At 44.1% G+C, this 17623-nt stretch overlaps 1 protein-coding gene and 1 long non-coding RNA gene across 2 annotated transcripts in view; one reads left to right on the plus strand and one right to left on the minus strand.

Moving 5' to 3' along the window:
• Positions 1 to 216: 216 nt before the first annotated feature.
• LOC111526963 lies at positions 217 to 5133 on the minus strand. The gene is made up of 3 exons (XR_002726536.2): positions 4874 to 5133; positions 1172 to 1264; positions 217 to 272 (listed from the first exon to the last, which is right to left on the minus strand). It is a non-coding gene; the product is annotated as an uncharacterized LOC111526963 (long non-coding RNA).
• A 101-nt stretch (positions 5134 to 5234) lies between these two features.
• Positions 5235 to 17623, plus strand: part of C10H12orf75 (chromosome 10 C12orf75 homolog) — a 41377-nt gene continuing 28988 nt past the window's right edge. Inside the window, exon 1 of the mRNA XM_023192953.2 lies at positions 5235 to 5563. Coding sequence (XP_023048721.1) covers positions 5518 to 5563 — 46 coding nt within the window. The 5' untranslated portion in view covers positions 5235 to 5517. The remainder of the gene's footprint in view (positions 5564 to 17623) is intronic.

The following is a 17623-nucleotide window of genomic DNA, read 5'->3' on the forward strand; positions in this document are numbered from 1 at the left end:
AGGTGCAGTCGCTCATGCCTGTAATCCCAGCACTTTGGGAGGCTAAGGCGGGCAGATCACCTGAGGTCAGGAGTTGGAGACCAGCCTGAATAACATGGTGAAACCCCATTTCTGCTAAAAATACAAAAATTAGCTGGGCATGGTGGCACACGCCTGTGATCCCAGCTACTCGGGAGGCTGAGGCAGGAGAATCTCTTGAACCCAGGAGGCAGAGGTTGCAGTGAGGTGAGGTCGTGCCATTGCAGTCCAGACTGGGCAAGAAGAGTGAAACTCTATCTCAGAAAAAAAAAAAAAAAAAAAAAAGATTGTGAGTTTTGCATTCTTTTCTAGTTGTTTTTGTAATCAGCGATATGTACGTGGGAACATTTCCTTCATGGCCTCCCAGCCTCTATTTGTCAGGGCTTTAATAAAGTGATTCCATTTTGATTCTGACAACTTTGGATACACAACTAATGATTAAACAGTTATTCGTTACCCTCCTTTTCTTGCCAGCAGAGCCCCAGTTTTTTCAGGTGTCTATCCTGCACTTCTATCATGACTCAGGGGTAAACTGTAACTTACTAGAGCCAATTATAACCAATTTCCCGTAATTGGATCAAGAAAAGGCCAATGAAATCTTGGTTAATGCAGTGGGAGAGGAAGTGTTCTGGGTGCCACCTGGATTTAAAAGTGACACAGGCAGGGCTCAATGGCTGATGCCTGTAATCCCAGCACTTTGGGAAGCCGAGGCAAGCGGATCACCTGAGGTCAGGAGTTCAAGACCACCCTGGCCAAAATGGTGAAACCCCATCTCTACTAAAATTACAAAATTAGCCGGGCGTGGCACGTACCTGTAATCCCAGCTACTGGAGAGGCTGAGGCAGGAGAATCACTTGAAACTGGGAGGCAGAGGTTGCAGTAAGCCAAGATCCCGCCACTGCACTCCAGCCTGCCCGGGTAACAAGAGTGAAACTCCGTTTAAAAAAAAAAAGTGACACAGTGTGGGGAAGAGCCTTTTTTCTCTTTTCTGTTGGTGGGTATGGTTATGTATGAACTTGCTGCCAGGTGCGGAGGCAGCCATCCTGCAGCATGTCAACAAGGAAAAAGAGAAAAGCAAAAAGAAAATCTAGGCTGCCAAACTTTTTGTAGGGAGCCCTTTATAGGAAGAAAAATCATGAAAACTTAGACTTACTCAGGTTTATATTCTCCTACCTCTTGCTTTCTTTTTCTTGTCAGAAGAATATTATTCATACACCTCTTCTCTCTCCTTCACGCCACATCAGTTCTGGTTGGAAGAATGAAAACAACAGCTAAGTGGTGTGATCTAACTGACACAGGGAAAGAAGCTAAAATTGACCACTCAGGAAATGAGGCATGTATTAATGATTTTCTTTTGACTAGTTGTTTTTGAAAACATCGACATGCAATTAACTGTTGTCTATAAAATAAAATTCCTAAAAAGGAAAAAGGGGGCATAGACTTGCTGTTTCATTCCACATTAGGAAGAGGACTAACATTTATTGGGTACTTACTATATGCCTGACATTTTACTAGGAACTTTTCATACTCTGTCTCACCAAATGACCTTGCTTGCCCTTTGAATAAAATTTTAACTCCTTTCCAAGGTGTATGTTCTGACCTCCCTCTCTGAAATCCGCACCCTCCCCATCTCTACTCCACAGATCTGCCTTTGAATTCTGGCTTTATTTTTTTCTCCTCCTGTTTATGAAACACATCCAGCACATTCCTGACTCAGGGCTCCTGTTCTTGTCATTCTCTTTGCCTGGAATCCTCTTTCCTTGGATCTTCCCATGTCTGATTTCTTTTTTTTCTTTCTTTGTTTTTTTTTTTTTTTGAGACAGAGTTTCACTCTTCACCCAGGCTGGAGTGCAGTGGTGCAATCTCGGCTCACTGCAAGCTCTGCCTTCAGGGTTCATGCCATTCTCCTGCCTCAGCCTCTGGAGTAGCTGGGACTACAGGCACCTGCCATCATGCCTGGCAAATTTTTTGTATTTTTAGTAGAGACGGGGTTTCACCATGTTAGCCAGGATGGTCTCAGTCTCCTGACCTTGTGGTCCGCCATTCTTGGCCTCCCAAAGTGCTGGGATTACAGGTGTGAGCTACTGCGCCCAGCCAATGTCTGGTTTCTTTACATCAACCAGACCTTCACGAAAATATCCTTTCTTCAGAGGGCCTTCTGTGACCATCCTATTAGGTTAGTGCAAAAGTAATTGCAGTTTTTGCCATTAAAAGTAATTGCAAAAATTGTGATTACTTTTGCACCAACCTTCTATCTAGAATAGCACCTCTCCTTCTACCCCTAGTCTCCTATTCCAGTGACTTATTTTTTTCCCGTTGCACTTGTATCTAAAATTATCTCATTGTATTTGTTTTGATGTATCTCTTCCCACTTGATTTTTTCTCTCTATCTTGTTCACTGCTGTCTCTCAAACATTTAGAAGAGCGGCTGGCACTTATAAATAGATTGGGGGTACAAGTGCATTTTTGTTACATGGATATATTGGGTTGTGGTGAAGTCTGGGCTTTTAGTGTAACCGTCACCCAAACAGTGTACATTGTACCCAACAGGTAATTTCTCAAGGCTGGAGCTCTTAAGGTGATACTCAACAGTGCTTGCTGAAATAATCGATAGATCACATAATCTATAACATCGTAACACAGAATGCACATCACGAGGAACCACGAGGTATCTCAGTAAGTGAGTGTTAGAAAAGAATTTATAGGATTTAGGTTCATAATAGGTGATTTTGGTTGGGATTTAAGGAAGTAGGACTTTTTTTTTTTTCTACATTGGATATTGTCAGAAAGCAGGGACAATTCTAATCTCTTATCACAGATTCTTAATAAACCTCATCACTAGGCAGGAAGACTAGAACAGGGCTAAAACCATAACTGGTAAAGCAGCAGCAGACAATCATATCAGGCAGGATGGGGAGATGTTTGGTGTTTTGGGGGTTTGCACAATGACCTTGTTTTTGTCAGCACTTAGACATGATTACTGAATGGCCTTGTTTTTTTGTCTCATTTCAGAATTCATAGAGTGGCCTTGTGCGATATTGGTGTTCTATACAACTGTGTTTAACAGGAGAATGCAAAGGGCCAGCTGTTGAGTATCACAGCTTCTAGGCCAGTTTCTAGGTGTCAAGGTCCGTTTTCTGTCTCTTACAAGTATCCTATGGCTGGAGTCTAGTGTCAGCACAGAAATAAGCAGGAGTATATCTTTTGGCTACTTGATAGTCCCCTTTTCCCCAATTCTGGATTTGTATTGGATGGACACTGAACCAAGACAGCACAGGCCAAGGTAGAGAAGCAGTACTTCCAGAAGGCAACTAAAAATGCCTTTATTTATCCAAGAATTAATTATCCTCTCAGCACATGGCTAGCATAGTTAATTTTCTTTTTTTGTTTTTCTTTTTTTGAGACGGAGTCTTGCTCTGTTGACCGGGCTGGAGTGCTGCGGCCGGATCTCAGCTCACTGCAAGCTCCGCCTCCAGGGTTTACGCCATTCTCCTGCCTCAGCCTCCCGAGTAGCTGGGACTACAGGCGCCCGCCACCTCACCCGGCTAGTTTTTTGTATTTTTAGTAGAGACGGGGTTTCACCGTGTTAGCCAGGATGGTCTCGATCTCCTGACCTCGTGATCCGCCCGTCTCGGCCTCCCAAAGTGCTGGGATTACAGGCTTGAGCCACCGCGCCCGGCCATAGTTAATTTTCAAATGGAGAATGCTGTATATTTTGCAACCTGAATGATAGAACCCACCATTGCCTCAAAGATCATGTTCAAAATTCTGCCAAGTCCTTGATTCTGGTTCAAATTATTATGTATGTCCTAAAAACAACAGTATGTCCTAAAAACAACAGTATGGTTTTAGGAAAGTCTGTTTGTTTGTTTGTTTGCTTGTTTCTTTGAGACAGAGTCTCGCTCTGTCACCCAGGCTGGAGTGCAGTGGGGCCATCTCAGCCCACTGCAACCTCCACCTCCCAGGATCAAGCGATTCTTCTGCCTCAGTCTCTTGATTAGCTGGGATTACAGGCACGTGCCACCACACCTGGCTAATCTTTGTATTTTTAGTAGAGACAGGGTTTCACCATGTTAGGCTGGTCTCGAACTCCTGACCTCATGATCTGCCTGCCTCGGCCTCCCAAAGTGCTGGGTTTACAGGTGTAAGCCACCGTGCCTGGCCTTAGGCAAGTCTTTTAACCAGCATCCCAGCATCCTCTGGGACTCTATGGCAGCTGTATTCCTCTGTTAACATTCCTGCTATATCGTAATTAATTTGTTATAATCTATCTGCCTGGTTAGACTGTCTCCCACATGTTTGTAACCCTGGAACTTAACAAAGGACTTGGCACAGGCTAGGCTCCTTACAAATATTAAGTGAATTTAAAATGGAGCTTTAATTCCTGGTTTGAAGTCACCTCACAAAATATTTAGTGAGTCTGTATTACGAGCCAGGAGGACGCTATGAAAAATCAGATAATCTTTCCCTTTAAGGAATTTGTATTCATTTCTATTAGAGTTAATAATAATAATGATAATATTTGATATTTACTGAAGATAGGGAACTTTGTTAGGTGCTTTATATGTACCTGAGTTATTGTCATTTTATAGGTGAAACAATGGATATACCCAATGGGTTAAGTTACTTTCCTGAGGTCACACAGCTATCACGGGGCAGAACGAAGACTGTAATTCAGACAGTCTGACTCCAATAACGCTGGCCCAACTACTAGGTTGAAACGTACAGCACCGTGCCCATCCACAGTTCTCTCATTTATCAGAGAGGAGGTCCTGAATCCAAGTTATCGAAATCGTTGCAGACATTTGTTTTAAAGAGGAATAGGTCAATATGACCAATCTGGGAAAGAACTTACGTCTTTTGCCAGGCAGTGCGTACGGGGAACAGAGCTGCGTTGGCCTTCTGTTAAAGCAGCTGGGGATTTCGGTTTTGGCTTCAGACCTGAACATCATTCAGTCAATAGCATTTATTGGGCGTCCACGGTGCGGAAAACAGATGTCCCCTGCTACTTCCTCTCCTCCCCACATCCTGGGGCAGGGAGGGGAAGTGAGGAAAGAAAAGCAAAAACAAGGCAAGGAGGATGCTGAGGGTGGGCAGGTGGGCACCCCCGCCCCGCCGCACCGGCCACGCCCCTTGCCGCGCCCTCGCCTCAGAACCCACTTCAAACTCCCGCCCCTCGTAACGACGACCAATGTCCGACCGCGAAACGAGCAGACGGCTGGGGATTGGCCAGTGCACGGTTGCCGGGGCGACGGGTGGGTCCGGCGGGTCCCTGTGCGGGGCGGGGCGGGGGCGAGGGGTGCCGAGTGGTTTCCGCCCTGCAGCCGGCAGCCAGCGGCGCCACGGGCCGCGTCCCTCGGCTGTGGGAGGGGGCGGCCTCCACTCGGTTCCTTGCCCCGTCAGCCTCCCGCTCGGGGCGCGCCGCCTTTCGTCTGGGTCTCCGCCCCCAAGACCCGCGGCCGCAAGCCCCAGAGCGCGGCTTCCCCGGCCGGCTGCGCGATGGGCTGCGGGAACTCCACCGCCACAAGCGCGGGCGCGGGCAGAGGTGAGCACGGCGGGAGCGGGGGTCGGCGGGGGCGGGCTGGAGAGGCGGCGGGAAGGAAGGGTGCAGGGATCTTGGGTGGGGGGCGCGCAGCCCCCCTGTTCCCGTCCCCATTTTCGGGACAGGAGCAGACCGCCCGTTTCTGGAAAGACCGAAAGCGTGGCAAGTCCCCCACGCGGGGGCGGTCGCACCTGGAGCAGATGAGCCTGCGGGGCATCTCTGCCGAGGGAGCGCGGGGAGGACTGTCGGGGGCTCCCTTGCAGCCGCCAGGGCTCCCCTGCAGCCGGTGGGGCTTGGCGCCCTCCTGGGGGAGAGGATTCCCGGACGTGGTCCCCGGCCGCTCCCCCACTTTCCCACACTTGCTCCTCCAGGCCTCTCCACGAGCTCCTCGGAACCCAGGCGCTGCACCTGGAAAAGTGCAGCAGAGCAAGACAGGACTGTCCGGGCAGTGGTGGTGGGGCAGAAAGCGGGGAGTGGGAGTGGGGTTAGGGAGAACTAGAAACAGAGCTGCAAAAACGCATCCGTGTCTGCCGTGATGTCTAAGACCGGCTGGGCTGCTCTTAGGATTTCTCTGAGAAGCTGCAGCAGTAAGGATGTTTTACATATGTGAAACAGAGCTTTATTATTAACAGATTAAAGATACTTTTCATTAAAAACTCACAGACACACACACAAACACACACAAATCGAAACTTCTTTTTATACCACTTCATTTTGTTGATTGGCAGGCAAGGTCTTCTAGCTTCCCCGGGCCAGCTAGGCTTTGTGTCAAGTGACTTTTTTCAAAACTCACCCTTCTATTTCACCCTGCCTTTGTCTCCGGATTTAAGATAGCCTGGATCTGTTTTGAGCAATAGCGACTGACCTATTTCAGTGTCCTTTTGGATAAAGAGCTCCTATCTCCTCCAATTGAAATAAATCTGATGCCACATCCTAGCCTAACCAGCAAATGCAAACAGCAGTTGGAGGCTGCAGTATTTCCTAGGCGGCTGTGGAGGCCCTGGCAATGACTTTGTAACCTTGGGCCTGTCGCATCCCTTAACCCAGACGCCGGTAAAACATGTAGTTTTAGACTCAAGACTTATTTATTTATTTTACAGTTTATTTTGACTTTCACATAATGGAATCGGATGTGGCAATCTGCTCAGTACTTGCCAAGTTTGTGTTTCCTCCTTGGCTGCCGTTGTTGCCACACACCGGGAATATTCTGCTTCAAGAGAAAGGGCTAACATATGTGCAATTCTAGTCCTAGAGATATGAATGAACCCAGGTAGCGATTTGTTGAAAAGTTTATGACTTAGAGTTAACCGTTACCATCTTGAATTAAATCCTGTCCTGGTGATAATGCAGAGAGCCACAGGAGAGCGAATTTTTTAGATTCATGTAACAGTGGGGAAGGTTAGCTTAGCGCCTTATGCTAATGAGGGCAGACTGGCTTCAAACCTCCCTGTGGCCAGAAAGCTCCGCGTGTATGAAACAGTGTCAAGGCCACACCCTGCACTCAAATTGTGTCTCAGTCTACTAGGTGCTGTGGCCCTATGCAATCCACTGCATGTGTAGCCTACTTTAAAAAAGGTTAAGAAAAATTATCCACATTAAAAAAAATTGTAGGAAGGATTTGTAACAGATTCCCTTAAAACGAGGCTAGTTTCATGCATGTACATTTTGATTTATTAATGAACTGCTTGTCAGTTTTAGGGATGGAGAGGGGCTACCATTGCCAAATGATGGACCAGGCGTAGTGACTCATGCCTGTAATCCCAGCACTTTGGGAGTCCGGGGTGGGTGGATCACCTGAGGTCAGGAATTCGAGACCAGCCTGACCAACATGGTGAAACCCAGTCTCTACTAAAAATACAAAATTAGCTGGGTGTGGTGGCGCCTGCCTGTAATCCCAGCTACTTGGGAGGCTGAGGCACGAGAATTGCTTGAACCTCGGAGGTGGAGGTTGCAGTGAGCCCAGATCACACCATTGCACTCCAGCCTGGGCAACAAGAGTGAAACCACTCCATCTAAAATAATAATAATAATAATAATACTAGAAAGATGGTAAGGTATGATGAGCTAGCTCTAAAATGTTAATGTGAAAATCAAATTTGGGGGGAAAATATGATTTCTTGGGGAAATACGGTTCTCTTTATGAATATTGGATTGACTTTTTTTTCCCCCTGGGAGCACATCCCTTATCACCTAAAGGGAAGTCATATTAGAAACAAAACAAAACAAAACAAAACACTGAAAGAGTAGTTTGAGGAGCAGTCTCACTTTTGTTTGTGAGGGACAGTGCATGTGAGAGCATGCTATTCTCTCCTCCAGCGTGCTCTTGGCCAAAAATTACTTTTTGTTCAGAGGAGAGAAGGATAGTGAATGCAGACTCAAAGCATGCAGGAGACAACATGATGAGCAGGGAGTTATTGCATCACCTCTTTGATGGATCTGCCCTTGTCTTGGAGAAGCCATTCCCAAACATTTCCCTGCCTGTGAGTCCACCTAGCTGACTTTGGGATTTGGCCATTGTTATTTTGAAATGTTGTCAGTTGGTGGTAGGAGTTTAGGTTCAGAGAGGAAATACATCAGGATGAGAGATGTAAAGAAAAATAAACCACCATGCAAAGGTACTGAAAATCTCTTCCAGCCGTGAGCTTGGGTATCCGTGTCAATTACACTGTTGACCAAGCTGCACGCTTGGAGGACTGAACCTGAGCAATACGAAACATGTTAAAGAGATGTTGTCCTTCTCTTCTATTTACAGTGCACAACTTCCGATATGTCCTGGGAGTCTTAGAATTCAGTAGCCATACTTCAACTTTTCAGAAAAAAAAAATGTCCAAAGAGATTGTGGAAAGGGTGCTGAACTTAAGAGTCTGAACAGTGAGCTAAGCTTAGGTTTGGTGCTGGGCTGATTGCATTATTGTGGGTGTTTCATGTTACTTTTTTTAAACTTTGGTTTCTTTGTTTATATAATGGGAATAATTGGGTGTATTTTGTTTCATAAGTGTTGTGTGAAACTCAAAAATAATGTGAAAGCACTCTGTAAACTGTAATTGTTACTATATAATAATATTATTATTATCACCATTTTGAAGGCAAAGTGGTTTTCCTTGAATATTTTTCTATGAGAACGTGGCACATCTTTTTTCATGCATTAATATATTATTATAAATACCCCTAAATCTGAAATCTCCATTCTAAGCCCTGTTTTACTTCTTGAGTTATTCAGGTAAACCAGATAATTGTTTCCCCTTTCCCTGAGATATCAGGACAGCTGCCTCTCTTGGCTTTTGTCTGGGGGACTTGGTTAACATGACAGATTGATATGCAGTAATGTACTTGAGTAAAGTGGGTTCCGTATGCTTGATGCGTGGAGAAACTGGTATGGAGTAAAAGGGTCAAGTGGCCATAAGGAGAAGTGAGATGGATCGGCCCCTTGATAATTCTGGGTAGACTTGCCCCTAGAGTATGTTTCTATTAATAACTGTAAGCTTACACATGGTCCACCCCTATGTGGGACCTCCTCTGCTGGGAACTTCTAGGGCAACTCTGGGGCGATCAGCAGTGGATGTTTGTAGAATGAAGTCAAACTTTGTTGCTCTTGAGAAATTGATAGTCTAGGTAGGAAAATTAAGCAATTGAGAATCACTGCAAAGCGGTGGATAGTAGAATGTAATCTGGACCTCCAAGTTTTCAGGAGATGTTGAATGACACAGTTTAATCAGAGAATTCCTCCTAGAGGAGTTGAGCTGTCGACCTAGATGGAATTGTGAGAGGCATTTTGAGTATACAAAAGCTCTCTACTTTCACATTTTGATATGATCACTCTCTCAAGGTAGGAATTTGATTTTTCGCAACGTACAACTATATAAAGAATGCAGCAATTTTTTTCTGCATAGTCTGGAGTCTAGACCCCAAATTGTAGAGGAACATCTGGATTTAATAGTTCATTTTAAAGTCACATTTATTATAAGACAGGGAGCTTTTGCGCTCTCGCTCACTCTCGCTCTTTCTCTGCAGTCAGATTCTCTACTCGCTTGTTTTTCCCCCCGAGCATATCTCCTGACCAGGCAGAGAAATGACCAACCTTGCATTCTGAGTTAATGATGCACAGCAGATCAGTCATTCCCTTTTATGTAGTCACATACATACAGACTATGAAGCAAGTCTTTGTAATATAAATCAGAAATTCCTTTTTATGTAAACCAGAAAATCCTTTAAAAGTTTGATAGTTCCCCATATCTACAGTAGCCTATTTTAATGCAGGCTAAAGGCTGTAGATATTATTTGCAGTGGGAGTTATCTCAGACATATTCGTATCATTCAGCTCATGATATTTGGTTAAATTGGTTAGTTGAAATTTTTCTGCCAGAGATATGTAATTGGCAACTGATCTTAACTTTGTAGGCAATTTATTGTCAGAATGTTTCCATAATAGTTTTCCTACTGTTTATGTAACAATAGTGCAAGGGAAAGGAGCTTGATAATTATTTACCCTATTTTGTCAGTGTACCCCAGGGAGTTAATACAATCCTTTTGGGTCCAATTATTTAGATTAGTTATGTCCTTGTCCTCAATTAGCTAGATAATTGCATTCTTTTGAGGTAGCTGTATTGGTCCAGCCTTAATTTACATCTGTAAATGGTTTGGTAGTATTGAAATGATACAACTGTGTTTACCTTTAGTCCAAGATTTGTGGGGGAAATAATATGAAAATAATATAAAATTTTGTTGATATCATCAGACATTTTTGTCTTGCACTACTCTCCTTTCCCCACAACTGTGTACCATCCTTCTTTCTATTTAAACATGCTGAACTCACTCTTGTTTTCTCTGTGTGAAACACTTTTTTTGCTGGAGAGCTGATACTATGTTTATTTCTTGTCTCCTTTCCCCTCCCCCAGATGGAGGCCTCATGAAAGCCTATACATTTTGTTTACAGCTGTATCCTCAGCCTCTAGACCAGTTTCTACATTTTTAATGGATTTTTTCCTTCTTGAAATATATTTGTTGAATGAATGAGCATATTTGAGAAGCAAAAAAGATACAAAATGAAGTCCTGAGTTGGTGTGGGCACACTGTACTGATGTAGCAATTGAGGGAAGAAAATAAAACCTCAAGAAGTCAGGGAAACCTGCATGGAGGAAGTGGAACTTTGTTTGGGTTTGAAGAATGGCAGGAGGAAGTGGAACTTTATTTGGCTTTGAAGAATAGGTAAGATTTGGATAGCAGAAAATGGAAGGCAGGTCATTTTTAGTGCTGTAGAAAGTCCTAGAGACAGAAATGGGCTTGGCGCATTTCAGGGTAAAAAGTCTAGCCTGATTGGATGTAGTCGTTCACATTGGTTGCAGGGTATTGGGAAGAAGGAATGGTTAGGATACGGGACGAGGAGGACAGAGAGGCACTGAGGCCACAGAGTTGAGAGTGGGCTCTGCAGGCAAAAAGGCCAAGTACAAATACTACATTTGCCATTCATCATTTGTATGACCTTGGGCAACTTGCTGAGGCTGTCTGTTCCTTAGGTTCCTTGACCATAAAATGGGGTGTAATAAGAGAGCCTACTGTAGATTCAGTGAGTTAATGCGTGTAAAGTGTTTAGAACAGTGACTCGTATATTATAAGTACCCAATATCACTGGTTTAGAACAGTGACTCGTATATTGTAAGTACCCACACTGGTACCGTGTAAGTACCAGTACACAACTGGTGTAGAAGGAAGGCGTGAGCCACTGAAGGCGTGTACATACAGAAGTAGCATCATTCACAGCTGCTCTCTGTGCTCAGAGAAGTGCTGAGGGCCTGGATCATGACTGTGGGCCCTGGAGGGGTAGAAGCGTTGAGGTCACAGAGATGGGGAAGACAGTTGAGCTAAAGAGAGGCTGCAGATGTGGGATGAAGGAAGAGGGAGAAGTAAAAATTAAACTGTTAGAGCCTGGGTAACTGGAAGGAGGTTGCTACTCACTCTACAAGTAAGATAGTAAGGGACAGGTGGTCAGCATACTTGACTATACCATGTTTGAAGTGATGATGAATAAAGAGGGGTGTGGAGACCCCTTTGCTCAGGTAGTAATCACTGGTGAGACAGAACCAAGAAGCTCTGTGCATCATTTGCTTGCTCTGTCTCCCCAAAATTGATGGTACAACCATGTGAATGATTCATAAAGGCATCCAAAGTGAGTGATTCGTTTCTGCCATTGTCACAGCCTGGTAGGTTCTTTTTGCCCACTGCCCCAAACAAAATCAATGAGGGCTGGGTGTGGTGGCTCACACCTGTAATCCCAGCACTTTGGGAGGCTGAGGCAGGCGGATCACCTGAGGTCAGGAGTTTGAGATCAGCCTGGCCAACATGGCGAAACCCCATCTCTACTATAAATACAAAAATTAGCCAGGTGTGGTGGCGTGCGCCTGTAATCCCAGCTACTCGGGAGGCTGAAGTGGGACAAATGCTTGAACCCAGGAGGGTTGCAAGCAAGGCTGCAGTGAGCAGCTTGGGTGACAGAGCAAGATCCCTTCTCAAGAGAAAAAAAGAAACAAGCAAACAAAAAACAAACAAACAAAAAACAATGAGAGCAGCAGTTTTTGTGGCAAAGAAAGAGTTTAATAATTGCAGGGCTGACCAAGTGCGGAGAACAGTGAGAAATTTCTCAAACCTGTCTCCCTGAGAATTTGGAGGCTAGGGTTTCTTAAGGGGACTTTGATAGGCAGGGGGTTACTGGGGAATTGGAATAATTGGTTGGCTAGGGATGAGGTTATAGGGGCATGTAAAACATCTTTGGGCAGTAAAGTCAGTTCCCAGGAAAAGGTTGGTTCTCAGAACCAGGTGGCATCTCTTGATCTACCAAAATGTGAAATCCGAAAAATACCTCAAAGACCAGGTCTTTAGGTTTCACAGTACTGATGTTATCTATAGGAGTATTTGGGGAAATTGGAAATCTTGTAACCCCTGGTTACGTGACTCTAGGGCAGTAGGCAACTTATAGGAAAGCGTGCTAAACAATAGCGGGGTCATTGTTTATGCCTATTTTTTAGTAAAGTTTAAGCCCCTACCATAATTTTAACCTTGGCGTATGAATGCAGCTCTGATCTTTGAACAAGGATGGGGGCGTGGGGGTTGGGGGTCAGTTTTCCTTGCTTCAAAGTGTAACTATAAACTAAATTCCTCTCATAGTTATCTTGGCTTCCATGTCAGAACAAGAAAAAAATATCTATTTAAAAGCAAAGCAAAATAGAATCAGTTCCATTAAATTTCTCTCATTATTTATAATTCAGCAAAGGCAGTTTACCATGAGCCTTTACAGCTCCATATAGACATGACTTAAATTTTAGTATATCAGCTAAATGTCAGTGCACTAACTTATGCCTGTACTTTTTATATGGCTGCATTTATTTTTGGTTTATTTATTTATTTATTTTTGAGACAGAGTCTTGCTCTGTCGCCCAGGATGGAGTGCAGTGGCGTGATCTCGGCTCAATGCAACCTCCACCTCCCAGGTTTGAGAGATTTTCCTTCCTCAGCCTCCTGAGTAGCTGGGATTACAGGCACGCACCGCCGCACCCGGCTAGTTTTGTATTTTTAGTGGAGATGGGGTTTCATTATGTTGGCCAAACTGGTCACACATTCCTGACCTCAGGTGATCCACCCGCCTTGGCCTCCCAGAGTGCTGGGATTACAGGTGTGAGCCACTGCACCTGGCTATTTTTGCTGCTTGTCTTAGTTCATTTTTGTGTTGCTATAAACGAATACCTGAGACAGGGTAATTGATGAAGAAAAGAGGTGTATTTGGCTCATGGTTCTGCAGCCTGTACAAGAAGCATGGCACCAGCATCTGCTTCTGCTGAGGGCTTCAGGCTGCTATCATTCATGGCAGAAAGTAAAAGGGAGCCATAGTGTGCAGAGATCACATGGCAAGAGTGGAAGCAGTAGAGAGGAGAGGGAAGTGCCAGGCTCTTGCTAATGACCAACCAGCTCTCGTGGAAATGAATACAGTTAGAGCTCACTCTTTACCGCCAGCCATTCATGAAGGATCTGCCCCTATGGCCCAGATACCTCCCATGAGACCCCACCCCCATGAGATTTGGAGGGGACAAATAAACCAAACTCTAGCACTACTCAACAAGGGCGACTTATAAAAATGAGATTTTCTATAAGAGCTTCCATTTTCATTGACATAATTTTATATTTCTAGGACACATTGACCTGAATTTCTTTCCTCCATTATTTGAAGAAATCACTTACGAATCTGTATTTTTGTATTGCACTCTGAAAAACAAGGATTGCTTTGGATGAAGTAGTGAGCTGTTGTTCCATTTCTTTTGGCCAAACCAAGACTATGACATAGTTTTATAACTATTATGGGTCAGAAAAGAGCCATAGCAAGCTGTCAAAATTAAAGAGAATTTTGTTTATTTTTCTGCAGTTATATTTATATAGTTCTCAGGGGGACTGTTTCTCTTCTAAAACAAATAAGGAGTAAAACATTCGTGCATGTTTTTATTATTTCCCACAAGAGCCATAGGCATTTATGTTTCTGATCATTTATGCTGAAAGAAGAGTGCTTCTTAAATCTTTAGTATTTTTTTTTTTTTTTACAAATTCTTCACATACATAATTTTGAGTGTGTGTGTGTGAATTATCACCACTTGGTTTGAAGAATATAACTTAATATGTAACTTAGCAATTCATTTACTTGTGAATATTTCTAGTATATTTTATAAAGTCTATAGAGTATATAGTGTAGTGATCATAAAAGGTATTAATAGACTAAAATGTATATGACCTTTTCTTTCTTTTTTTTCCCTGAGATGGAGTCTCGCTCTGTTGCCCAGGCTAGGTGGGCGCAATGGTGAGATCTCCGCTCACTGCAAGCTCCGCCTCCTGGATTCACGCCATTCTCCTGCCTCAGCCTCCCGAGTAGCTGGGACTACAGGCACCCGCCACCTCGCCTGGCTAATTTTTTGTATTTTTAGTAGAGACGGAGTTCCACTGTGTTAGCCAGGATAGTCTCGATCTTCTGACCTTGTGATCTGCCCGCCTCGGCCTCCCAAAGTGCTAGGATTACAGGTGTAAGCCACCATGCCCGGCCCTCTTTCTTTTAAAAGATAGAAGTATGTTCTTCATAATAGAGTTTGGCATGTGGGAGGAGAGTCTCACATCAATAGATGTTTGAATCTGTATAATACTGAAGGCATGCTGGACAGTATGACTCACAGTTTTTAATGTACATGACAGGCTGATTAGCTCTCAAAGGACCATCTGTCTGTAGGAACCAAGATATTGTATCCATCTACTTAAAATTACTCAATGCAGGCTGGGCATGGTGGCTCACGTCTGTAATCCCAGCACTTTGGGAGGCAGAGGCGGGTGGATCATGAGGTCAGGAGATCGAGACCATCTTGGCTAACATGTTGAAACCCCGTCTCTACTAAAAATACAAAAAATTAGCAGGGTGTGGTGGCACGCACCTGTAGTCACAGCTACTTGGGAGGCTGAGGCAGGAGAATCGCTTGAACCTGGGAGGCGGAGGTTGCAGTGAGCCGAGATCGAGCCACTGCAATCCGGCTTGGGCAGCATAGTGAGACTCCGTCTAAAAAAAAAAAAAAAAAAGTACTCAATGCAGTATCTTGTAGCTGGCTTGTTGACAAGAAATAAAATTCTGTTTGTGTAGTGCATGATATATATATAAAATTTAGTTTCCCTCCAGATATTAATTTTGCTGTGTATTTTAAAAGATAATAATTTTTGGAGGCAGGGAAGGACAAAGATAAGGTGTAGTGGGTTGAATGGTAGCCCCCAAAAAGATATGTCTGTGGGGAAAAGAAAGAGAGATCAGACTGTTACTTTGTCTTTATAGAAAGAAGTAGACATCAGAGACTCCATTTTGTTCTGTATTTGAGATGCTGTTAATCTGTGACCCTACCCCCAACCTTTTCCTCGCAAGAGACATGTGCTGTGGTGACTCAAGGTTTAAAGGATTTTGGGCTGTGCAGGGTGTGCTTTGTTAAATAAGTGCCTGAAGGCAGCTTGCTGGTTAAAAGTCATAACCATTCTCTTAATCTCAAGTAGGGCCTCTGCCTAGGAAAACCAGGTATTGTCCGAGGTTTCTCCCCATGTGATAGTCTGAAATACGGCCTCGTGGGAAGGGAAAGACCTGATCATCCCCCAGTCTGACACCTGTGAAGGGTCTGTGGTGAGGAGGACTAGTATAAGAGGAAAGAAGGCCTCTTGGCAGTTGAGATAGAGAAAAGCATCTGTCTCCTGCCCGTCCCTGGGCAATGGAACATCTTGGTGTAAAATCCGATTGTATGTTCTGTTTACTGAGAAGGGAGAAAACCGCCTTAGGGTGAAAGGTGGGACTTGCTAGCGCAATGCTGCTCTTTATGCACCAGAAAGGTTTATGGAGATGTTTGCATATGCATATCTAGGCACAGCACTTTTCCTTAAACTTACGTCACAGAGATCTTTATTCATATGTCTTACTGCTGACCTTCTCCCTACGATGATCCTATTATCCTGCTACTTCCTTTTTTCTTAGATGGTAAAGATAATTATCAATAAATACTAAGGGAACTCAGAGACCGGGTGCCAGCGCGCGTCCTCTGTATGCTGAACGCCGGTACCCTGGGCCCACTTTTTCTTTCTCTGTACTTTGTCTCTGTGTCTTATTTCTTTTCTCAAGTCCCTCCTTCCACCTAACAAGAAACGCCCACAGTTGTGGAGGGGCAGGCTACCCCTTCAGTGTCTGTGTTCTCATCTCTGCAGTGAGTGAATGCAACCTTATTTGGATAAATGATCTTTGCAAAGGTAATAAATAATGGATTTTGAGATGAGGAAATTATACTAGATTATCTGAGTAGGCTCTAAATCCAATGAGAAGGGTGTTTATGAGAGACACAAGAGGAGAAGACAGACATAGAAGGGAAGGTGATGTGAAAATAGAGGTGGAGCAGACAGTGATGGGGCCACAAGCCAAAGAATGCCAAGGAATGCTCACTGCACTAGAAGCCAGGAGAGGCATGGAATGGATGCTTCCCTAAGGTCTCTGGAAGGAGTGTGGATCTGCTGACACCTTGATTTTGTACTTCTGGCCTCCAGATCTATGAGTGAATAGATTTCTATTGTTTAAACCAGCCAGTTTGTGGTAATTTGTTACAGCAGTCATGGGATACCAAGACAATATTTTTCTTCAGTAGTTCAGGAATGAGACAAAATTAGAATATAATAAAATGCATTAAACTCTATACCTGGAGTATAAGTAATTCTTTGCTGAAATAAATACAGCATGATGCAATCTTGGTGTGATTCATAAAGCCCTTCAAGACTGTTCAGAACCTTAGCCACTACTAGGACAAATACAATTTTTATATGAAACATAAAAGAATGTCTGAGAAGTTTTTTTTTTCCTTTCCTGACACCTAATTCTTCGACACCAAGTGTCCTGCAATTCAATTCAGTTCTAACACTACCTGGAGTTAGTGTCAGCCTCCACAGGTTTAATGGGTCGGTCCCACAAGACTGCCCTCCCTTCAGACTCTAGTTGCAAATATTGAGCTTGCCACACTTATGTCAACTTGGCTGTAGATTTGGGGGTCTTCACAAATCATCTCAGGCTCAATGATTTGCTAGAATAGCTTACAGGACTCAGGAGGACACTTTCCCCATGTTTATTGTTTGATCATAAAGGGTCTGAATGAACAGCCAGTGGAAGAGGTACTTGGGGAATCTGGAAGTATCCCAAGTGCAGAAGCCTCTGACCCCAGTGGAGTTGGGCTGTGCCACAGTCCTGGTGCATAGACATCTTCACTAACCTGGAAGCTCACTGAATCCAGTAATATGGTTTGGCTGTGTCTCCACCCAAATCTTACCTTGAATTGTAATAATCCTCACATGTCAAGGGTTGGGCCAGATGGCGATAACTGAATCATGGGAGTGGTTCCCACATTATGTTCTCATGGTAGTGAATAAGTCTCATGAGATCTGATGGTTTTATAAATGGGAGTTGCCCTGCACAAACCCTCTTGCCTGCTGCCTGTTTGGACGAACGGAGGCAAAATGGTGCACTTCCGGGTTCTTCTT

The sequence above is a fragment of the Piliocolobus tephrosceles genome, chromosome 10 (genome assembly GCF_002776525.5).
Source record: "Piliocolobus tephrosceles isolate RC106 chromosome 10, ASM277652v3, whole genome shotgun sequence".
Lineage (NCBI taxonomy): Eukaryota > Metazoa > Chordata > Mammalia > Primates > Cercopithecidae > Piliocolobus > Piliocolobus tephrosceles.